At 44.2% G+C, this 24688-nt stretch overlaps 1 protein-coding gene across 1 annotated transcript; it reads left to right on the top strand.

Moving 5' to 3' along the window:
• Nucleotides 1-9694: 9694 nt before the first annotated feature.
• PAQR9 (progestin and adipoQ receptor family member 9) lies at nt 9695-15254 on the top strand. Its single transcript, XM_067737595.1, has one exon. The coding sequence runs from the start codon at nt 9964-9966 to the stop codon at nt 11095-11097; it is 1134 nt and encodes a 377-aa protein (XP_067593696.1). The 5' UTR covers nt 9695-9963; the 3' UTR covers nt 11098-15254.
• The last annotated feature ends 9434 nt before the right edge of the window (nt 15255-24688 follow it).

Raw genomic sequence — 24688 nt, forward strand, 5'->3', positions numbered from 1 at the left:
ATTTTGTTTAATAATATGAGAAAACAAAGTGTTGTGTTGACATCTACCAGACCTGGAGTAGCCTGTCTCCCCTAAGTTATTGCAAAGGAATTTGATGCCAGTAGATAGAATATATGTACATTACTGAAGGACCTGTTAGAAATGTTAATTGAGGATTTCCGATGCAGTCTGGAGCTTGCAATATGAGATAGAATTGTAACCCGAAGAGTCATTCCATTCCCACCCCACTTCCCTTCCAACACTGACCCAATTAAATAAAGTTAGTATAATCAGGAAGCTTCCAAAACATAGGAGTGGACATTCATGCAATTTAAAGTGGAAAACAAAGTCAGTTCCATACTCTTGCATTCAAAGCTGTTAATTAGAAGTGGCTGTATCAATTTACATTCCCACCAACAGTGTAGGAGGGTTCCCTTTTCACTACACCCTTTCCAGCATTCATTGTTTCTAGCTTTTTTGATAACTGCCATTCTGACCCGCCAGAGGTGACACCTCATTGTAGTTTTGTTTTGCATTTCTCTAATAATTAGTGATGTTGAGCATCTTTTCATGTGCCTCTTGGCCATCTGTATGTCTTCCTTGGTGAAATGCCTATTTAGGTCTTCCTCGGTGCTTTGCGATGACCTGGAGGGGTGAGATAGGGAGGGTGGGAGGGAGGCTCAAGAGGGAGGGGATATGGGGACACATGTATGCATATGGCTGATTCTCGCTTTGCCGTGCAACAGAAACTAACACAGTATTGTGAAGCAATTATACTCCAATAAAGATCTATTTAAAAAAAAGAAGAAAAAGAAGAAGTGAGCCTGGGCATTGGTACAGTAAAGGAGAAATCAGAGAACAGAGATGCAAGCCAAGGGACAGACAAACAAATAATCCAGGGATGACAGTTCTCTTTGAGATGAACAAGTGTGGATGACTCATGACTCTGTTTTCCATAGTTTTCTTGCCAGATGGTGCTTAACCCTCACCCCAGCCCTGACCTCCGTGGGTGGGGTGCAGGTGTCTGTCTAGCACATTACTTAGAAGTAAAAACATCAGAAGCTTAATGGTGTTTGAAGCAGCATTGAAATGTTCCTTGTTTCAAAATGGCTGCGTTAAATAAGTAATCACAAACTGGTTGCATTAAAACATTGTGGACCCATTTCCCCTCCAAGTGAGAAGAGGGATGATTCTGACTTCTCTTTGTTGTGCTCCAACTTGCTCCTCTGCCTTTCCATGCCCTAAGCAATAGGTACCAGCTATGTGCATAAGTGGTGTTTATTATTGCTTGTTAAATAAACAACTGGCCTGTCTCCTGAATGCTCACTATAGATTTACTCAATAATCCCTATCCAGCACTGGGTTATCTCTAATCAGTGAGTTAAGTGTGTATGAGAATGAGGTATCTAGAGCGGAGTTTGGTGGAAGTTTGGAGGAGCAGGGAAGGGACCAAGAATAAAACAAAACTAATGCATTTTGACCATAGAATTCTCAGAACACATGGCTCAAAGGAAACATGCCACTGGGTGACCAAGGGACTACACATGTTCTTTAAAAAACGCTCCTTGTTGGGGCTTCCCTGGTGGTGCAGTGGTTGAGAGTCCGCCTACCGATGCAGGGGACGCGGGTTCGTGCCCTGGTCCGGGAGGATCCCGCATGCCGCGGAGCGGCTGGGCCCGTGCGCCATGGCCTCTGGGTCTGTGCGTCCGGAGCCTGTGCTCGGCAACAGGAGAGGCCACAACGGTGACAGGCCTGCGTACCGCAAAAAAAACAAAAAACAAAAAAAAAACGCTCCTTGTTCATTGTATAGAAATGAATTAAGTGTGTGGAGGAAAGTCCTATTATTGGTAACCCCACATTCTTGTGGTTTTCACATGAATGGGGCACAAGGTGAATGTAAGATCACACTCTTTAAAAAATCAATATATGTAAGATACGATACCTTCAATTAGTTTTGTGATTGGTCCCAAGATAATTATGTTGATAAATATTTTCAACAAATAGACACTGTACCTCAAAGAAAAAGAGAATCATTACATTAAAAAGCTAGATGTAGGGCTTCCCTGGTGGCGCAGTGGTTGAGAGTCCGCCTGCCGATGCAGGGGACACGGGTTCGTGCCCCAGTCCGGGAAGATCCCACATGCCGTGGAGCGGCTGGGCCCGTGAGCCATGGCCGCTGAGCCTGTGCGTCCGGAGCCTGTGCTCCGCAACAGGAGAGGCCACAACAGTGAGAGGCCCACGTACTGAAAAAAAAAAAAAAAAGCTAGATGTACAAGTACATGAAAAGATGCTCAACATCACTAATCATCAGGGAAATGCAAGTCAAAACCACACTGAGATACCACCTCACACTTGTTAAACTGGCTATTATCAAAAAGGTAAGAAATAACCTGTACTGGAGAATAGGAAACCCTTGTGCACTGTTGATTGGAATGTAAATTGGTACACCCACTGTGGAAACAGTATGGAGGTTTCTCAAAAAGTTAAAAATAGAATTACCATACAATCCAGCAATTCTACTCCTGAGTATTTATCCAAAGAAAATGGAAATGCTAATTCAAAAAGATATCTGCACCTCCATGCTCATTCCAGCATTATTAACAACAGCCAAGATATGGAAACAACCTAACTGTCCATAGATGGATGAATAGATAAAGAAGAGATGGATAGATAGATAATAGATAGATAGATAGATGGATACACCAATGGAATATAATTCTGCCATAAAAAAGAGTGAAATCTTCCCATTTGTGACAACATGGATGGACCTTGAGGACATTATGCTAGTGAAAAATGTCAGAGGAAGAAAATAACATATTCAGGGGCTGGGGGTGGGCAAGATGAGTGAAGGGTGTCAAAAAGTACAAATTTCCAGTTAAAAAAATTAATGTCCTGGGGCTATAATGTACAGCATGGTGACTACAGATAATAACGCTGTATTGCATATTGAAAGTTGCCAAGAGAGTAGATCTTAAAAGTCCTCAATGCAAGAAAAAAAATTTTTTTGTAACTATGTATGGTGATGGATGTTAACTAGACTTATTGTGGTGACCATTTCACAATGGATACAAATATCAAATCATTGTGCACCTGAAACTAATATAATGTTGCATGTGCATTATGCCTAAATAAACATTTTTTTAATTTCTAAAAAGAAAAAAAAACTAAATGAAACCATAGCAGAATACTTTCCTTTCTGTATTAATCAATCACTGTAGTCAATAATATTGTACTAAATGCAAGGATCATCTCTGAAATCACAGGATCTGCTATTGGCCTCTTTGTAGAGATCGAGGGTGTGGCAAGCCCCCTGGTAACAACAGATGTTAATTGTTTACAGGAAAATGCTCTTTGTATGAAATGTACCTTCCAGCCATGGATAATCAATATGCAGCTGACACATACTGCACGCACACACGTCTTATTTGGCATCATTCTTTTTGGGGACTTTCTAACCAGATCCAACCAGTGACCACATTCAATGACACTTATGGCTGACCTTTAGGCCAAGATGTAACAGTGGCTTTTTTCTCATCAGTTGTGCTCATTTAATTATTTACAAAGTTCTCCAACAACAACCATTTAAAATGCTTGAAATGGAAGGGGAGACCATATGAGGTAATAGGTGCCTTTGCTGGAGATGTTCAAGGCTGGCTACACCATAGCCTTGCTGGGGACAGTGCCCCATAAAGGAAAGAGTGGGGAGTTTGGAATTAATAGTTTGACTCTGGCCCTGCCACCCAACTGCTTCACATCTCTGAGCCTCTGATTTCTTGTCTGAAAATGAGGAGAGTGGATTTACCTTACAAAGAGTATTCTGAGAATTAGAGATAATATAGGTAAAGTGCCTATCCCCGTACCTGAATACAGTGTATGATCAATTACTGAAACAACTATGATAAATGGGAAGAGAGGTGGACTACATGACCAACTCTGTAGATGACCAAAGGGTTACAGGACAAGCCTATTCTAAGAGTCTAACCTTTTAAAGAACTACAGTACTGAAAAGAATTGCCCCAATCACAAGTACGTGTTGGGTACTTACTATGTGCAAAGCACTGTGTCTCAAGGAAAACTGTCAATAAATAATGAGGAGCAGGGCTTCCCTGGTGGCGCAGTGGTTGAGAGTCTGCCTGCCGATGCAGGGGACACGGGTTTGAGCCCTGGTGTGGGAAAATCCCACATGCCATGGAGCAGCTAGGCCCGTGAGCCACAACTACTGAGCCTGCGCGTCTGGAGCTTGTGCTCCGCAACAAGAGAGGCCGCGACAGTGAGAGGCCCGTGCAGCGCGATGAAGAGTGGCCCCCGCTTGCCACAACTGGAGAAAGCCCTCGCACAGAAACGAAGACCCAACACAGCCAAAAATAAATAAATAAATTTTTTAAAAAATAAATAAAATAATCAGGAGCAGGCACTCAGTCATCTATCTTACACACTTGTATCACTGTTTCTGAAGTTAAATGAATGGAAGCCACCTTAAAGGCACCACCAAAAAAGTCTCTTCCCCAAAGGATAACTCTGAATTAGGGTGAATGTAACATGTAAATACGAGGATTTTACAGGAAGACAATCCGGGCTCTAGTCAGGAAACAGAAAGGGCAGAATTGGGAGAAATAACTCCAGAATGGAGACTGCATTAGCTCAGGAAAGCTATGGGAGGGGCTGAAGGCTTGGGCAGGGCTAATCAGAGCCTAGGGACTGTAGGACGACAGACGGTGACTCCGAAACACCCTTTCCAGCAACCTGAGAGGCAAGAAAGGGGAGTCCATCCTGGATCTGGGACAGGGGATGGAAGCAGACCGGACAAACAAGGGCAATGGACTCCAGGGCAGAAGTCGTCAAACAGTTTCGATCGCGTGCCCTTTACCTGCCAGTGTTTAGATGCTCCCCACGACCCAACGTATTATTTGTAAGTTACCTCCATGGGTTCCACGTTAAGCGTATTATACAACCTTCTCAGAGTATGGACATTCAGAAGGATGAGATCTATTGAAACAGAAGTTGCGACATCTTATTCTTCACCATCATCGGTCTTCTTGTGCAGCCCCCTCTGGAGACCACTGGTAGAGAGCAGGTGAACTTGTGGAGAGAGGGGCATATGGAATTGTCACTCCCGGCATAGAACCTCAAAAGGCAAAAACACCCTCAACAAGGCTCCCTTAGCTTTCCTTCAAAAGAGACCCCTGTTGGGAATTCCCTGGAGGTCCAGTGGTTAGGACTCCACACTTTCACTGCCGAGGGCGCAGGTTCAATCCCTGGTCGGGGAACTAAGATCCCACCAGCCTTGCAGTGCAGCCAAAAAAAAGAGAGAGAGAACCCTGCCACCATGTCAGTAACCAGGCAGGAACGGTGCCAGGTAAGAACTCAATCTCCCACCACTCTCTCTCTCACTTTCAGCCCTCTACCCAGGCTTTGGATTGCACTTTGCCCTGAAAAAGTTGCCATAGATACACCTGATGCCGCTGCCAGAAGTTTTTCCACCATTAGGAAGCTGGGACCCTATAATCTGGTAGTGACCACATCTGACATGGAAGTGATTGTTTTTTTTTTTTAATTTGTATTGAAATATAGTTGATTCACAATGTTGTGTTAGTTTCAGGTGTACAGCAAAGTGATTCAGTTTTATATATATATATATATATATATCTTTTCTTTTTTAGACTCTTTTCCATTATAGGTTTATTGGAAGATACAACATATTACAAGATAATGAGTATAATTCCCTGTGCTATACAGTAGGTCCTTGTTGGTTATCTATTTTTTTAAACATCTTTATTGGAGTATAAGTGCTTTACAATGTTGTGTTAGTTTCTGCTGTATAACAAAGTGAATCAGCTATATGTATACATATATCCCCATATCCCCTCCCTCTTGCTTCTCCCTCCCACCGTCCCTTTCCCATGTTATCTATTTTATACATAGTAGTGTGTATATTTTAATCCCAAACAGCATGGAAGAGTTTGGATGATAACATTACGACTGTTTTCAATTTGAGGAAAGAGAAGCACTTTGTTTAGACTGTATATTCTAAAGAGAGGGACGAAACCTTATAGAATTCTCTTCATACAGAGTCATGGGTGCATTTAAGCACTGGGTCCATAGTAGGTTTCGTTTGGTTGGTTGATTGATTTTCTAAAAATGAGACTAGCAAAAAAATTACTTCCTCCAAAACCAGATGTAGTATTAACAAATATCATAGCATATTTTTTTCTGCAGGCTTTACAAATATCTCATCACTTTTATTAGAGGACATCACATTTGCTGCGGAATTTTTATATATGCTTCATCTTATTACTGCAGCGAGAAACACAAATAAACTTATAGTTGGTAGCAAACCACAAGGGCAAAAGCCATTCGTCCTGCTTGCTACAATTCCTACCTATGACTGCATTTTGCAGCCAGGACCCCTCAGCATCCTTCGCAGAACTGTGAAAAACACATTTGTAGCCTTGGTTTGACAAGATTTCAATTGGGAGAACTAGCTGGTTTCTGCCTCTAAACGCTGGCACTGGCTTTCCAATGTAATACCTGGTGACTCTTCTCTATCAGGAACTTGGTAGTTCTGGTTACCTTAGAGATGCCTTATCTCCCAGTGCACCTTCAGGGAATGGCAGCCAGCCCACTTCTTCTATCTGTTTAGCCAAGCCCAGGGGACGGAATCGTGGTTCTCACTGACAAGAGGCAGTTAATTTACTGGACTTAAACTACAAAAGCCAGCCTTTGTAAGGTTTGGGGAACACAGTTTTACATCTCAAAAACCTTAAGAAAAATTAATTCTATAGATTGGTAGTAATTAAGGAAAAATCATAGTTTTTGGTTTTTTTTTTTTTATAAATAAGTTAGGTGAATTTTGCAGTTTCCTTAGTTCCTTTTTACTTGGACTTGTCAAGGTATAGCCAGGACACCTGTTTTGGCTGGCATCAGAGAGCTTTCGGGAACACCACTTCAAGGCAGCAGCTGACTTTGTGCCTCATGTGCGGTGGGAGACGCGTGAGAAAAGAGAAAAGCAGAAGTCACAAAGACTTTCCGAAAGACATGAGAATGTTATAACAGATCTTTTGACTTTATAAAATACTGAGTGTTTTAAAGAACACCATCTTTTATCATAGCCAGTCTCATCACTCTTAGTCATCAAGATAAATGTTATTCCATCTAGCCAGAGTTTTTTCACTTTCATTTAGAGTCAATTCCATTATTTCATTTGATGTGAACTTTCTATTATTTCTCCCGATTATGTAAGTGAGCTGATTATGCAACTAAGAGGTTGGTAAATATGGGGCTTATTATAAGATCAACATTTTTCTACAGCTCAAGTTGTTTATGAAGTAACAAAGAGAATAGAAAAAAAATTTTTTTTTCCAGTCTGCCCTGGATTCAGTTTTATCATTCCCAGGTTTGATTTATAAATGGCTGAATCTTAATCCCTTTTACAAATTAGCCTGGATCCTTAGTCCAGATGTGAAAGGAAATTAGGTTTTGCTTTAAAACAAGGCTGGGCTTCCCTGGTGGCGCAGTGGTTGAGAGTCTGCCTGCCGATGCAGGGGACACGGGTTCGTACCCGAGTCCGGGAAGATATCACATGCCGCGGAGCGGCTAGGCCTGTGAGCCATGGCTGCTGAGCCTGTGCTCCGCAACGGGAGAGGCCACAACAGTGAGAGGCCCACGTACCGCAAAAACAAAAACAAGGCTATAGACAGTGGCAAAACAAAATACTAGTTAAGTAACTACGGCAAAATCTCATTTATTTAAAATCCATTAATAAGGAATTTGTGATAGTTCAGAAAGGCTCGAGACCCAAGTGTACCTTTGGTCTAGTTGTGTAAGAGTTTGCTAAAGCAGTTATTAATGGAAAACACTTTTTTCAAAGAGAAAGCGGAAACTTCTAAAGGGACTGTTTCTAGTACCTTTAAGTAATTTTAGACATTTACAATACTGAATGGTTTCTTAGTTATAAATAATTCTTATCCATAACTTAAGTCCTCTGAGCCACCACTAAGTAAATCTTCCTTGACGTACCTACAGGGTTTGTTATAGTGATGAAGGTGGCCTTTCACTTATAAAATGAACATGAAAGGCTTTCCTCAAATCAGACTATCCTTCCCTACTAGTTTCTTCTGAGCAAATCAGGTTGTTGGATGTTCTGCTTTAAGTACACAAGATCCAGAAGCAGCTTGCTGGGTTCAAATCCCCCTTCTGCCAACTGGGCATATTATTCACCGTTGTGGTGCTTCCACCTCCTTACCTGCAAAATGGGAAAAATAATAATACCTAAAAAATTTTAAAACTCTAAAGCACTTAGAACAGTGCCTGGTTCCTTAAAGGTTAGCCCTTGTTGCCATGACACTATACAGCAGGTCAGTGATGCAAGTCAGACTCAGTCACATCCCCAAGGCATCACTAAGAGAAACTTCTGTGAAATGATAAACATTTTACAGGAGGCAGGTTTTTTAGCCCCTCTTTTCACAAGGCTTACGGGCATATTTTCACAGCGCAGTGCATCACAACTGTTTTCCATTCTTCAGTCTTCCTTTCTTCTGGGCTCCAGCCACCCAACTTAGCCTGCCAGGTACTTCTGCTAAATTATGCATAAGCTTTTTCCAAGCCACCCCTCCGAGTCTCTACGAATTCGTCTCCGTTCTCTTTTCAGTTAGGGCTAGAACGCACCTCCTCCTTTTAGTCCTCCGTCATCAACGGCCCCCACTTATGATCAGCCTTTGACTCAGGCGCAGCTCTGCTTGGGAACCCCTTCTTAATAAATTCCTCAGATCGTTACAGGCTTTCTGAATCGCCTGGTCTTCACCTGAAAATTTTCATTAAAACGTGGAGTTTGAGCAGCCCGCTCTGAGTTGTAGGACTTTGGGCTCCAAACAAAATTCCTAGTTAAAGACACAAGAACAGGAGCACGGGTGAGCTGCGGCCCCCGAGGCCTGGTGAGCGCGACCACAGGCCAGTTTAGAGGACCGTTCGTTTGGACCGGACAAGGACGAAAGGAGGTTAGTGACGCACCTGAATAAGTCCGCTAGACGAAAGGAGACAAACTAATGCTTGATATGGTGCTAAGAGTGAGGACCGCGCGCGCGGGCGCGCGCACACACACGGAAAGAGAGGAGCAGTCCCAGGTATCTGACAATGACACGCCCCGATCCAGACATGGCCTCAAAGGCCCCCGATTTCCGGAGCGCCCCCGCCCCCTCCGGAGATTACTGTCAGCGCATCCCTCCGCCCTGCCCCGGCTCAGGCGCGCCGGCTGCGCTCCTCTCCCCTCCCCCCGCGGCCGCAGCTCCCCGCCCCCAGCGGACGCGTTTCTCCAGTGTCCTCTCGAACGCCCGCGTGGCTGTCGGGTTTCGAATCCCCGCGCCGACCCTCGCCCTCGGCGCGGGCTGCTGAGTCGCGGGCGCAGCCTTTGGTCCTCCGCATCAATCATTAACGGGCCAGCTCGGGCTTCTGCGACCCGAGGGAGGGGGGATGGTACGGAACTCGAGCCCAGGGACAACTCTATCCCCCGAGGCCGCCGCGAAACACTAGCCAGAGAGGCCCCCGCCCTCCCCCAGTGCGCCCGTCCCTCCCTCCCTCCAGCGCCTCAGCTCCCACATCCCCGCCTCCCGCGCCGGGGGCGGCTGCTGCTGCGCCCGCACCGCGCGATGCCCAGTCACCGCAGCAGCGCCGCCGTCAGCCGCGCCGCCACCGCCGCTGCAGCAGCGCGGGCGGCCGAGAGCCGGTAGCAGGGAGCCTGGGGAAGGGGCCGCCGAGCCCCGTGCGCTCCTACCGGTCGCTACGCGGCTGCGAAATCGATGACTATTTTTATTTACTTATTTGTTTATTTTTTAGGAACGGCTGCTCCAAGGCTCAGGTCTTCTCGTGAACCTGCAGCGACGCCCCCGGCGCGTGCACAAAGGCTCCGACGGCAGCCGGCGGGGACTGGCGAGCGCGCCGGAGTCGGCGCCAGAGGTCGCCTGTGCGCGCCCTAGCCAAGCCCCGGGCACCATGCCGCGGCGCCTGCAGCCCCGGAGCGCGGGCACAAAGGGCCCGCCCGGCACGACCGCGGCGGCTTCGGAGGCCGCCTCACGCCCCCACCCCTCACCCTCCGGGGACGCTCCGGCCTCCGCCAAGCCGCTGCTGCGCTGGGACGAGGTGCCCGACGACTTTGTGGAGTGCTTCATCCTGTCGGGCTACCGGCGGCTGCCGTGCACGGCGCAGGAGTGCCTAGCCTCGGTGCTGAAGCCTACCAACGAGACGCTGAACTTCTGGACGCACTTCATCCCACTGCTGCTGTTCCTGAGCAAGTTCTGCCGCCTGTTCTTCCTGAGCGGCCGCGACGTGCCCTTCCACCATCCGTGGCTACTGCCGCTGTGGTGCTACGCTTCGGGCGTGCTGCTGACCTTCGCCATGAGCTGCACGGCGCACGTGTTCAGCTGCCTGTCGCTGCGCCTGCGCGCAGCCTTCTTCTACCTGGACTACGCGTCCATCAGCTACTACGGCTTTGGCAGCACTGTGGCCTACTACTACTACCTGCTGCCCGGCCTGAGCTTGTTGGACGCCAGGGTGATGACCCCGTACGTGCAGCAGCGCCTGGGCTGGCACGTGGACTGCACGGGCCTCATTGCCGCTTACCGCGCGCTCGTGCTGCCCGTGGCCTTCCTGCTGGCCGTGGCCTGCACCGTGGCCTGCTGCAAGAGCCGCACCGACTGGTGCTCTTATCCGTTCGCGCTGCGCACCTTCGTCTTCGTCATGCCCCTGAGCATGGCCTGCCCCATCATGCTCGAGAGCTGGCTCTTCGACCTGCGGGGCGAGAACCCCACGCTCTTCGTGCACTTCTACCGCCGCTACTTCTGGCTGGTGGTGGCCGCCTTCTTCAACGTGAGCAAGATCCCCGAGCGCATCCAGCCGGGCCTCTTCGACATCATCGGCCACAGCCACCAGCTCTTCCACATCTTCACTTTCCTCAGCATCTACGACCAGGTGTACTACGTGGAGGAGGGCCTGCGCCAGTTCCTTAAGGCGCCGCCGGACGCGCCCACCTTCTCGGGCACCGTGGGCTACATGTTGTTGCTGGTTGTCTGCCTGGGGCTGGTCATCAAGAAGTTCCTCAACAACACCGAATTCTGCGGTAAAAAGTGAGCCTCCGCCTTGGAGGAGGCTGCCGGCTCGCTCACCTGTTTGTTTGAAGTTTCTGTTGTTGGTTTGTTTTCAAGTTTTGTTGTGTTTCCTTCTTTGCTCGAGGAGGGTGCTGCAAAACCACAGGGAAAAAGTTCAGTGCGACAAGGGCTTTGGGAGAGTGCACTCAGTGCACTTAGGGCTTTGGGAGAGGGAGGTGGGGCAAGCAGGAGGGAGAGGGCGGCTGGTTCTTGCCCCTGGAAAAAATGCAGGTGGTGTCTGTGACATCCAGGGATTCTTCTAAGCCAGCGCGAATAGAACCCCACATAAACCCCCAACCAGTTCGATCTTCCAGTCGTCTTCTCTGCCAGAGGTAATAACGAGCAGCCCTTGTGAGGTCAGGCATGCAGTAAAGAGGGTAAGTACACAGAATCCCTGGGTACTTCCGTTTCAGTGTGAGGAATGCTTGGATTTGTCAAAGAATAGAGCTTTGTAGGAAAAGAGCACAGAGACACTAACCCAGGGCTTAACCTGCTAGAAAATGCATGGAATGTGAACACACGTTAATTATTTCAAAATGTTTCTTAGATGTTAGTTAAATAGTAATATATACAATGATTTTTCATAATTTATCGAAGCCTGTGATCTGCACTGAATTTTCTTTATCATGTAGTTTGGAAACTTGCAGCTCTTCTGCGTTGCATATACTTGAACTGGACATCAGGGCAAGCTGCTTGAGAGTTCTCAGCTACTTTTTTAAACAGTATTTTTTGAAGGCCTGTGTGTGTCATGATACAACTGTGAATTATTCTACCTTAGGGACTCTGGTTAAACTATTGGGAAGGAGCTAAGTGGTTTGTATAGGTCCCAGATTGCTATTTACTTATGTGTTCCACAAAACCCATCCTGTTTTTCGGTTTTGTTTTTAATCTTATTCTCTCTTTCTCTACTGGTTCAAATTGCCACTGGAATAAATGTGCCTTTTGAAGCAATGCCCAAATGACTGGTCCTCAAACATAGTTTCTTGCATGGGGAGAGCAGTAGGTGTAAGCTTTTCTTACTTTATTGCAAATCAAGGTTTAACATTCTCTTCAGGAGGGAAGGAAGATGGTATGGGTTGTAAGTTTTTGGTAGGACCAGTAGTGGCTTCCTAGGACATGCAGAGCATTTGGCTTCTCTTACAAGGAGAAGAAATCAGCCTACTAATGAGGCTGTGGTTCCTAATGCTGCCATCGGGGAAGGTGAAAGGACACTGTTCTAGACTGAGCCCGTCTAGCCTTGCTTAAAATTAAAATCGTAGTATTCAGCAGTAAATATGGCAGTTGTAATATGAAAGTCAGGAGTATGTTGCTTGAGTTATAGCTGAAAATTTTGAGTTAAATAAGATGACCTTTGCCTAGTTAAGCACTGAATTCTCATTTGGATCCAGACTATGGAAATGAATGGCGGTCACCCTAAATCGTTGAAAAATTAGGGAAACACGCTCCTGAGATCCTATCTGACAGCCACGTTGGCCAGTGTTACTTAAGACATTTCTCATAAACGTTATCCTGGACTTGAGATAGCAGCTCTAGACTAACACACACCACTGAGGTGGCTTATTTAAATACTTATCACACTTCTTGACACGTCCTTCGGGTGAAGAGCCAGATAAGTCATTGAATGGGGAAGTCTTGACTTCATGGTATAATTTAGATCAAGGACAGAAGGTAGATGAACACTTACCTCAGCACTGGTAGGCTGGTGGTCCTGCCAAAATTGCTCTTTTTGTTTATGCTTTTAATCACTACTGTACTTGTAAACAGAGAGGCTCCGGCACAGTTCCCTGGAGGAACCAGTATCCTTGTGTGTTAATTGCACACGGAAGTTAACTTTATATATGTCTATATTTAACTTAGGAGATCTCTTAACGAGATTGTAAATACACTTTGCGCATTTGCTGATGGGTGTCAGTGTCTCATGTTTGGCAAAGTGCAAGGAGATTCCTGTTAGGTTACAGGGACTGAGAGCTGTGCCTGCCACGGATGTTAATCCTCAGCTGTAACTTAATTCAGTACGTGTATTCAAGGACAATTGTGGCAATCAGGCTATTTCCACATGCAAACTCATTTGCGTGTCATTGTTGTCTCTTTTAGAGCCCCCAAAAATGTTGGTTTGGAAGCCAGAAAAACAGGTTGAGGAGCATTTTGGATCTTCCTTGTAAACTAGAAGAAACTCTCTAGAGACAGCCTTCTAAAAAAGGTTGATGAGTTTGAGAACAAGAAATAAAGCCTCTATTTGTCATTTTAAATTTTTGTTGGCGATCTTCCAGGTCCTCAAAGAAAATTCTCTTCTTGCCTTGTGTCTTTGTCCTTAAGCAGAGGCCACTTAAGGATAAAATTATACCCATATAATTTTCAAGTGATTATGATGCATGAGCCCAGTAAGATGACACACTTTTTCCCTGGAAGGTTTCAGCAAAGTGAGGACTGACTTTCCTTCCCTTTGCTTCTTCCTTCCTGCACGTTCCCTTTCCCATTCCATCTTCATTTTTATATACCACATACAGCACTGACAAAGGACATTCTAGTTGAAAACATTGGTTTGGCTTTACCTAATGTTTCCAGATAGGTACTGTATACACTACATAAGGCCGGGGTTGATTTGTGAGGCTATATATGTTATTTGCTAAATGATATCGGATTTCAGTCAAGATAAATGATGATATTTGAGAATCAGCAAATATTTACTCAGTCTCCACATTTGCTTGGAACTCTCCAGGTATATTATATATTTCAGGGGTAATATGACAATCAGAATAAAATTGCTTTTAAAATATTTTTTCACACTCTTCATTTTGGCACATCCAATTCAGTCAATTTATTGTGTTCAGCTGTTAGAAATGTAGGACAGATGATAAGTAAGAATGCACTCCCTTATCTCTGTACAACCTATTTCAGCAGTAGAATTTTGAAGCCCGTTATGTAATGCATTTTATTTTTACTCATTAGTCATGATCTGGATGACATCTCAAGGAGCAGCATCAGAGAGTCATGCCTGGGAAATGAGGGTGTTTGACTTCCATGCCTGTCACCCTGTGGGTTGGTCTGTGGAATTGACTCAGGCTGATGTAGGCGGCTAAGGGGAGGTTCCTTTCTTCCCTGCCATTCTTGTGTCTGCACCTTCAGGTGAAGAGGGTGACCTCGCAGAGAGAGGAAATGAGTTCTTCAGTCATGTCATGACTGGCTTGTAAAAACAAACGTGATCTTTTCCCCTGGCCATACACTTTCTGTAAATAGCCCAGGAAGAAAGCCCAGGGCTTCAGAGCTGGCCAGAGTGGCCTTCCCATGTTTCCATTCATAAATCCTGCCTGTAAGTGATCGCAGTCAAAAACCATTTCACTTAATTCATCATCCTACTTCAGGGGAATCATTTTGAAGAATGCAAAATTTGAGGATGGAGGTGATTTTTATAACTTTTTCTGATTTGGTGCTGAATCTGAGAGCTAACAGCAATAACAAACAGGGGTTTTAATCTTCAGATCTCTTCACAGCTTGATTTAATCTGCACAAAGCTATAGTGGGAGACAGGTAGGCGTTATCTCCACTTTAAGATTATACCGTTGGTCCAGGGTGGCAGAATTAGAACGTGGAGAGGGTTGTGTGCTCAATTGTGAGTGTTACTAGTTTGCATGGCTATGATGCCTGGCCTAGCACACCGACACTAATTGGATATCTATATATTTTCCCCCTTTCATTGATTACCTTATAATTGTAAAACAGCGAGATTAGAGATGACTATCCTTGAATTTAGGTTATAAAATTTTAAACAAAATGTTATCAGCTGCTTAAGTACTTTCTGTCATCTTGGATTGTTCTTCATCTGCTGAAGTCTGCCGCTGCCGACTTCTCTCTGAGTTGATTTTCACTTGCTTGTTCATGTAATCCGTTTAGTGATCATTAGCAACCTTCTGCATGTAAGATGCTGGGCAAGGAACCAGCCATATTATTATAGCCATTACCCTTTTATCTGCTGGTGGAACAGAGGTGGGAGCACCAGAAAGGCCCTCTGGCCAGGGATCCCTGTCCCAAGCCGCTGAGTTTGGTTCTTTTCTCCTATTAGCCTAAGAGCCATGCATAGAATCTTATTTCAATTCACATGCTAATTCACCCACAATCGATTTCATTCCTTTTTTTTTTTTTCTGTCTGCTCCTAAGCCTATGTGAATTTTCTTGGTAAAAATAACTAGAAAGTTTAATGCATAATCCAGGTGAAGGGAGAGCAGGCGTATGTACAAAGAGTTGAAAAATTTATCATCACTGCTAATTCATAAAGATCACTTTTGGAAGTTTCATGGTTTTAAACCACTGTGAAGCAAGGTTCATCCAAAGTGCCTAAACCGTGATATCATTACGTGTCTGCATTTCACAGATAGCATATTTAAGTTTTTAAAAATGTGAGCTTAAATGCTTATATCTCCAAAGATTAGCTGAGATTACCTAATGTTCTTTAGCCTTTTTCCTCTTTTCAGGTCATTGTGTTGTAACCTATGAAACCTGTTTTAGAAAAAAATTAATCTGGAGAAAGCTACATAGAAAAAATACCAGATGTGAAGAAGATAGGAAGCAGGCATGGGAGAAGGGAGAACAAGGAGGATTAGCTTCACACAGTTAGAATGGGGCAAGTTGAACTATGGACAGTTTTGCCTGAGTTTTACATTTTGTCCCTAGAAAAGCGTGTGCACTCCCAGGGCATTAGTGCTCAGATAGGCAGGCGAGGAATTCTGTTTGGCAGCATGACCACATCCTGTAGCTTATGACCTGAGCACAAGTGCCTAGGTATATTTTGAGTAGCAGATGTACTCCTGGTTTACCGTCTTTAATTTGTCTCCATAAAATTAGGGCATAAGGCAAAAAGGCATGAGGGGATAGCATCAGCCAATTGTAAATCACCTTTTTTTTTTTTTGCGGTACGCGGGCCTCTCATTGTTGTGGCCTCTCCCGTTGCGGAGTACAGGCTCCGGACGCGCAGGCTCAGCGGCCATGGCTCACGGGCCCAGCCGCTTTGCGGCATGTGGGATCTTCCCGGACCGGGGCACGAACCCGTGTCCCCTGCATCGGCAGGCGGACTCTCAACCAGTGCGCCACCAGGGAAGCCCTGTAAATCACCTTTGGATCATTTTCTTGAAGGATTGCCAATATTCTCTGACGTATATCACCTGACAAAAAGCGAACAAGTCTAGACAAACTAAAAAAGGCAGCAATCATTGCTGGAAGCTGAGTACTGCTGTATTCTGTTGTGATAGGCTGCATGTTTTCCTACTGAAGATTTTATTCCTTCAATATTATGAATAATTATTCTTAATTGTGAAAATGGGTGTCCACTTTTTTAAAAATATTTATTTATTTATTTTTGGCTGCGTTGGGGTCTTTGTTGCAGCGCTCCGGCTACTCTGTTGTGGTCCGCAGGCTTCTCATGGCAGTGGCTTCTCTTGTTGCGGAGCACGGGCTCTAGGCGCATAGGCTTCAGTAGTTGTGGCTCACGGGCTCAGTAGTTGTGACTCATAGGCTCTAGAGCGCAGGCTCAGTAGTTGTGGCACATGGGCTTAGTTGCTCCGAGGCACCGGACCAGGGCTCGAACCTGTGTCCCCTGCATTGGCAGGCGGATTCTTAACCACTGCACCACCGGGGAAGGGGAAGCCCCTGGTCGTCTACTCTTCTTGGTCACTATTCCAAAAGCCAACACAAATTTTTGTCGTTGTTAAAAAAAAGGACAAATGTATTGCATTTCTCGTTTGCAGATTTCTAACCGGGTTCGTGGGCTTCTTCTGTTTCCAAACAGCTTCTTCAGAGCCTGTGAGTGAGTTGCAGAATTAGCGTTTACGGATAGGTCAGAGGCCGGGAATGCTCATTTGGCTGTTAATTGTGGCAGGATGTGACTTTTGAAAGCTCTGAACACATACCTAGAGGCAGCAAAATGCTCATTTATTGACTATTGAACTCAGTGGAACACAGCTTTGCGTTTGAGCTTTTGAAAATGTTCTCCGATGTATTGTGCTTCTAAATGTAACGCACGACCTTTAATACGTTTTGTTCTTGAACAATCTCTGAAAGCTGTTCCAACCGTGGCATTTCTTGAATGTGCAGCGTTATTCTCCAGCGTGTAAAAGTGGCTGGCCACCTTTCTCATGCCTTATACTCCACCTAAAATATGCAATAAGCACTCAAGCAGGAGTGGAGGGGTCTTCGGTTGGGTTTTTAACCATGCTGTAGAGATGGCCCTGCCCCTCACAGCTCACCACAACATTGAGAAAGGACCCCGTGTAAATAAGCCTTGTTTCCAGATGGAGTACAGGGACACATTAACATCATTTCTCCTTTTAGGTCCATCTCCAGTTAGAAAGCATGATCTGTTTGTAATATGCTGGATGCAAAAATGAAAACTAATAGGCAAAATTTTTAGAGAAGAATTCTAATTTTATATTTTAAAAGTTTATAATAGCAATTTGTTTGTAAAAACTGGCCTTTGCACATAGATGAGAACCAGCGCTTTTTGGAAAGCCTCATCTTTGTCCTGGGAGTTTAATCACCTGGAGCTCTTACCCAAATGATAAAGACCTACAAGGTCTTGAAAAATGTAAATAGTGTATAGTTTAAAAAAGGATAAAACAATTTTTTTAAAAGAAGAAAACAGGTCAGCTATGTTATAGGTGTGTCACAAGGCTACATTTAAGTCTTTTTAAAATTCTAGTTAGAAACATCATTAAATTCACTCTCCCAGCAAGGCTTAGCGCAGAAGGTCTACTTTTCTACCAGGTTGGTCTTTTATGGAGGCTATGAGCAAAATTGTTCCAACTAAGCAACTGAGTACCAAGGCAGTAAAGAAATGAGGCCCAGTTGAGTTTGATGAGGGTTCACTCACAGTGGATAACATAGCCAGTAAAATGTATAGCCCTGGACACTCCACTCCTAGTTTCTCTGGAGTGGAAAGAAGCGTAAAGCCTCATGCCATCAATCCACAGACCAGGAAAAGGCTGTGTTTCAGGGCTGGGGGAGGACGCTGTGGCCGCTCTCTTCTCTAAATAAAGCACGTGGTAGCTCTGAACTCTCTTCGTATCAGCCTTCTCCCAGGCCATGGCCATCACCCCTGAAGCCTTCACTTCCCAACTCAGCCTTGAAGACAAAAGGTTTCTAAAAAGATTCCATGTGTATTTAGGCCATCTCAAACCATCTGCCTTAGGAGGTTCATCCATTTCTAAACTGAGGATTTAAATACAATGACTGTGCTCAGATTTACAAGAATGTACAACCAGCAGGTCCCCTTTTGCGGTCAAGGGCATTAATTGAAGGGCCATACTCACTTTTTCCTCAGGTCAGAGGCAGACGGAGGATTTAACAGTGACCAAATAGAGCCCTCGTTGTGTCAGTATTTTTTAAGTTCATTTAATGGTGATAATGGAGGAAGAAGGGAGTAAAGGAAAATGCAGGCATGAAAAAAGAAACTAATAGTTTCTAGTTTTTCCACTGCTTGCTAAATGAATTCTTCTTAGGCTACCTTAACTCCAGTCACCACCTAGATCTTAAACAGCTGTGTTTAGCTAGCTGGCGAGGTTTTCTCAGGATGTGTGGACGGGGGCTACGATGTGGTTTCAAATCATTGGTGTATTCTGCCAGAAAAGGATTATTTAATCATAATCCCCTGTTACCTGATAAATTAAGCAAAATAATCCATAGAAATAACTATCACTTGGTCAGTTCTGTGCATGTAGCTGAACAAAATTGTGACTCTTTTCTGTTGTATCATGATTTGGGTTTTCTGAGACATTTGTTCCCTATGATCTTGAACGTGAACATCTGTATAAATAACTATTCATTTTTTGCTGAAAAACAAATGTATGAAATAAGAATAAATTATTTGTAAGCATCGTGTTTAGGACTGCATTTGTACGCCTCTCTGCATGTCCAGAAGATATCCTTCAGCAAACAGATTATCCCTAAATTAATAGTATGTATGACACAAGCATCAGCAGGCAGAAGGGAAGAATGTTAAGTTTGTCCTGAAGAAGTACCCTTAGTATATTACATTTACAATTTTAGTTAAATGAAAAAGAAAATTCATGGGAATTCCCTGGAGGTCCAGTGGTTAGGACTCTGTGCTTTCACTACCAAGGACCTGGGTTCAGTCCCTGGTTGGGGACCTGAAATCCCACAAGCAGCTCAACAAGGCATCCCCCCCAACAGAAAGAGAAAATTCATGACTTACTTTGAAACCATATCTTCTAAGAAAATACTCATATAACCCAGGTAATGAAGTTTTTCCTTACACCTCACTATTTTTCAAGGGCACATGTGGTCCATGGACTTCTCTGCAAATACAGCCTGTTCCAGAACCCTGTGATCTGTGTAACTTTGCATCATCTCTGTCCTAAATAATACTAGCAAGGGAGATTCAACTTCAGTTCTTAAGCTGCTAAGTCTTTAACTCATGTTGACTCTTGTTTCAGGGGTTGTTAGGAACAGAAAAAATCAATTAAGCACGAAAAGGTTTGTAGGAAGAATACTAGGGAGTTCCCAGAATGCACAGAGCTGACCACCCACACCTCAGGAAGGAAAAAGAGTAGGACAGAGCTTGAGATTCCAGCTGGGAACTCCTGCCCCAAGCCAGCGTCTTTCCAGGGTACTGCTACCAGAGAGAGGCAACTTCAGCTGTTTTCTGGCCCTGTTATATCTGTCCCCAGTTCAGATTCCTGGGAGCGAGTATCTGATTGGCTTAGCTTAGATCACATGGACTCTTCTGATGTCAGGGTATGGTGCTTGTGATTTACAGCCCTTTTCAGAACTGCAGGGAGGGGAAGAGTCATTCCCCAAAGGAAGGGATGATGGGCAGACAAAAACAACTGCTGTCCACCTCATCATGCGTCCCTTGGTTGTCTGGTACACAGGCATACCTCTGTAATCCCAACTCCTGGGGAGTGTGAGGACAAGGGCAATGGGAGACCGAAGGTTTGGGCCAATGGGCACTATGTAAGGCACTTGTCTAAGCCAAGTGTCTTACCAATGTGGGGTTCCCGTCCAAATTCTGGAGCCCCCGGTTACAGAAGGAAGGAAGAAAATGCATGCCAGCAGCCCCAAACAATAACAACCACAGCCCAGCACCTGGCTGGCTAGCCCACACTCTCCTTTCCATATATGCTTGCCTTATGCAGTAGAACCATTACATGTCTAATCTAAGTGTTTTTGCCCCCTTTCCCCAAATCAACCCAAAGTCCTGGCTTAGAACTGCAGCCAGCTCCCAGCACCTAGGATCTCCATGTGATAGGAGTTCCTCTCAGTGAGACACTCAGCTACACCCCAACTCACTGTAGGCGGAGAAGAATTGGATCACTGAGAGGCCAACTCCCACTCACAATATTGTACCACTTCTAATAGCATACTGTGCCACCAGTAACTGGCAGCCGTCACCTCCCATGATCTAGGAAGGCCAAGCCCTCCATGAGCTGGTTGTCGGATGAGTTCCTCAGGTTCTGTGTGCTGGGAGGATTTCTGTCCACCTTGGGCCTGTGCCAGATATCTGCCTGTTTGCCTTCAGATCCATTTCTCCATCCCTCCCCTCATTTGTTCTGTATTGGAGCTGATTCTAGGCCCCCTTCTCTCTGGCTTTTGTTAGGTCCTGCCAAGGAGAGAAATGGTGGGAGATTGGATGGAAGGGAGACGGCAGAAGGCAGGTATTTTTTTCCCTTTCCCTCCCCACTCTTCCTTTATGGTTCCAATTTCTTCTGGGATCCTTAACCCTGGCAGCTGCTGGCAGTCTAAGTGTAACCCTGAGGGAAGCCAGCATAAGAGTACAGCTGGCACATGGAGTGGGGTCAAATAGAGTAAATCACAAAAGGAGACTTGATCAATCTATGCCTGAAGCCTACACATTTTTGGACTTTTCCTTATAAACCTTCATTATATAATCTAGTTTAAGTTGTATTTATTGCATGTAATCAGAAACATCTTAACTGATCCATAAGGTATGCTAGTGTCCCAGTTCTATATAATAGGACTTGCACAGCCCCATCCCACCTTCACTCAGCCAGTCCCCCATTCTAGGATCTGCATGTTAGGTATTTGAAATATATGCTTAAAGTACAGATTTCTGTTGATATGTTAGGACTCGGGGCTGCCCAGTGACCCTCCTGTTCTCCATTGCAGGTATTTCATCTCTTTCATCTTCCCATTTCCGCTCTTTCCTCAAATCTCTCATCCTACCCCTTCCCATCTCTTCAGGAACCACACTCCATGTATTGCACATTGTTCTCCTGTATGTTCAACTACTTCTACTCAATAGGATTCTCCCTATGAACATTTTAAAATGTGCTACTAGTCTTTCCCATCTTCTAAAAAAAGAGTCACCCTCTCCCCACTATGTCACACTCTAACGAACACTCCCCTCTCTCTTCTCCTTCACAGCTAGGCTTTTTGCAAGAGTGGTGTACACTTGTCTTTGTTTTCATACTTCCCACTCACTCCTTCACTCACTGCATTCTGGCTTCATTAATCTCACCAAAATGGTTTTTACAAGATTTCTAACAACCTCCTTATTGTGTCCTGGACATTTCTTAGATCCTCTTTTCCATTACCTTCTGCTGAAAGTCTTCCCTCAGCCTCTGTGACCCTGTACTTCCTGGATTTCCTCCTACCTCTCTGGCTACTCTTTCATAATCTCCTTTGCTGACTTCTCTTCCCCTGTTGACGCCTGACGTCGATGTTCTTAAAGTGTGAATGCAGACCCTCTACTATGTATAGTAAAAGTTAAGGACTCGGTTAGCGGCTTGATTCTGCCACTTCCTGTCAGCTCTCTGACTCACCAAGGCATTGTAATGCTAGTTCCAGGAAGCTCAACCTTGAGCCTACTCCTCCAACCCTTTCAGTGGGTGTCTAAGCAAACCAATGCCTGTTAACAAATCCCCTTCAGCCCCAGCTAGTTTGAGTGGACTCTGTTGTCTGCAACTGATTCCAAGTTGATAAACTAGCTAAGCAGAAAAAGATGGTGATCAGGAGTGCTGGAAATGGGAAGACATAGCTCTTTATTCCCCAAACCAATCATTAGCAAGTAGTCAATTAGGCCTCTGATTTTTCACGCTTAATTCTCCTTGGAAGACAAAGCAGACTCTGGATCAGGCAGAGACTGAACTCTCTTCGGAGATTTGGTTCTACTGCAAAGGAAAAAAGGAACATTAGGAACAGAATTACCTAAGATTTCTTTCCCTTAATGTTGACTTTAAATAGATGAAGGCAAATATAACATGGATACTTAGAACATACGTCAAGTGAAAGAAATCTAAAATAACAAAACTCACAAATAATAAGCGACATTCCCATGTATCAGCATAGTGTTTATAATTTTCATATTGAGACTCAGCTCCTAATAACCAAAAATCCATTAAATATAAAGAATATACAGAATTATAACATTGGAAAGGAATTCCATGAGTCTCTGATCTAAAAAATTAATTGTGGTCCTCTATCCCAGTGAAAGGCCATCGGAAGTGAGCTGGAACTTCAGCAGGTGCTTGGTTTCCTCTTTCCCTTGGTTTCCTTGTATCCCTATAATGCATCCCCCTGCTTCTTCTAGCAGTACCCTAAATTTCCTTTTAGGAAGAACCCCTCCCACTCAACCTTGGTGGGACTGCTCTCCCTGGCAGTGGGGGGGTGGGGCATGTGACCCAAGGTAGGCCTGTGAGCCCAAAGTGTCTCTGGATTCTGTACTTTCCATGACTTGCCTGCATATGACTTTATGTAATCCTATGAGGCACCCATAGCCTTCAATATATTACTTCTTTTTAAAATTTTTTTCCCCTTAAGTTAGCCAGAAGGTTTCCATTTCCTGCAACTAAAGAACGTTGACTGAGGACTTCCAGTTTCTGGTCTGGCATGTAAAAAGCTTACAAATTGTCACTCTATCCTAACAACAACTAAAACTCTGAATAAACCAAAAAATCAACAACTCTTCTTGGATCCATCAGAGAAGTGAGATCACAGAGCAAACCATTGTCCTCAAAATTAGAGATCCAGACAGGTGGATGCAGAGAATTATAACTTGCCATGTTAGGAATCCATGAGCAGAAACCTCTGCAGGAACAAGTACTGGGTTCCTTTTACCTGATATGCATCACGTCTAGCTTTAAATAAAAAACTACAAGGCTACTAAAAGGCCAAAAACATAGTTTGAAGAGACAGAGCAAGCAGCAGAACCAGACTCAGATAAGGCAGGGATACTGGGATTATCAGACTAGGAATTTAGGACAACAATGCTAAAGGCTCTAATAGAAAAAGCAGACAACATGCAAGAACAGATGGCTAATTGTAAGCAAAACAATGGGAATTTTAAGAAAGAATCAAAAATAAATGCTAGAAATCAAAAACATGGTGAGAGAAATGAAGAATGACTTTGATGACTCATTAGTAGACTAGACACTCAGGAAAGAACCAAGGAGCTTAAGGATACATCAATAGAAACTTCCAAAACTGAAACGCAAAGAGAAAAAAGACTGGGGAAGAATGGAACTGAATATTCAAGAACTGTGGGACAGTTACAAAAAGTATAACATATGCGTAACAGGAAGGCCAGAGAAAAAAGAAAGAAAGGAACAGAGCATAGCGAATGATACAACACCCACTCAAAATCTGTACAAAGGAAATTCTACACGTAGACATGACATGACTTTTTAAAAAAAATTTTTATTGGAGTATAGTTGATTTACAATGTTATGTTAGTTTCAGGTGTACAGCAAAGCGAATCAGTTATACATATACATATATTCACTCTTTTTTAGATTCTTTTCCCATATAGGCCATTACAGAGTATTGAGACGACTTCCTGTGCTATACAGTAGGTCCTTATTAGTTACCTATTTTATATATAGCAGCATATATATGTCAATCCCAATCTCCCAATTTATTCCCCCCACCCCCCCGAAAACCATAAGTTTGCTTCTACATCCGTGACTCTATTTCTGTTTTGTAAATAAGTCCATTTGTACCATTATTTTTAGATTCCACATATAAGCGATATCATATGATTGTCTGACTTATTATACTTCACTCAGTATGACAATATCTGGGTCCATCCATGTTGCTGCAAATGGCATTATTTCATTCTTTTTTTTTTTTATGGCTGAGTCATGATGACTTCTGAAGCATTTGTAAATAATTTCTTTTCTCCTTTCTGTCTGAGGAGTCCACTCACAGTTTCTGACCTCCAATTTTTTTTTTCTCCAAGAGCTGAAGGAATTCCTAAAAGAAGGTAGAATTTAAGAAATTGGATTACCTTTGCAAATATAAGTACTTCTTAAAATCATAGGACTAATAAAAGAGGTCCCATATCCTGCCTGCTCACATAGTACCCAACCTTCCTATCCTGAACCTATATAATGGTAAAAATATATGTAGAAAACTGAGAGGTAGGGAGAAGGCACGTGAGCATTTATTGGTACAAAATGTAATTCTCTGAGAGCTACATTATTAATTAAAGGTGCTCTGAGCGGGTTTTTACTCCTGCTCTTTTTTTTTTTTTTTTTTTTTTTTTTTTGCGGTACGCGGGCCTCTCACTGTTGTGGCCTCTCCCGTTGCGGAGAACAGGCTCCGGACGC

The sequence above is a fragment of the Pseudorca crassidens genome, chromosome 5, assembly GCF_039906515.1.
Source record: "Pseudorca crassidens isolate mPseCra1 chromosome 5, mPseCra1.hap1, whole genome shotgun sequence".
In the NCBI taxonomy this organism is placed as follows: domain Eukaryota; kingdom Metazoa; phylum Chordata; class Mammalia; order Artiodactyla; family Delphinidae; genus Pseudorca; species Pseudorca crassidens.

Bases quoted from the DNA above. Each gene is read 5' to 3' on its own strand.
- PAQR9 (XM_067737595.1), top strand. From the start codon at position 9,964: ATGCCGCGGCGCCTGCAGCCCCGGAGCGCGGGCACAAAGGGCCCGCCC.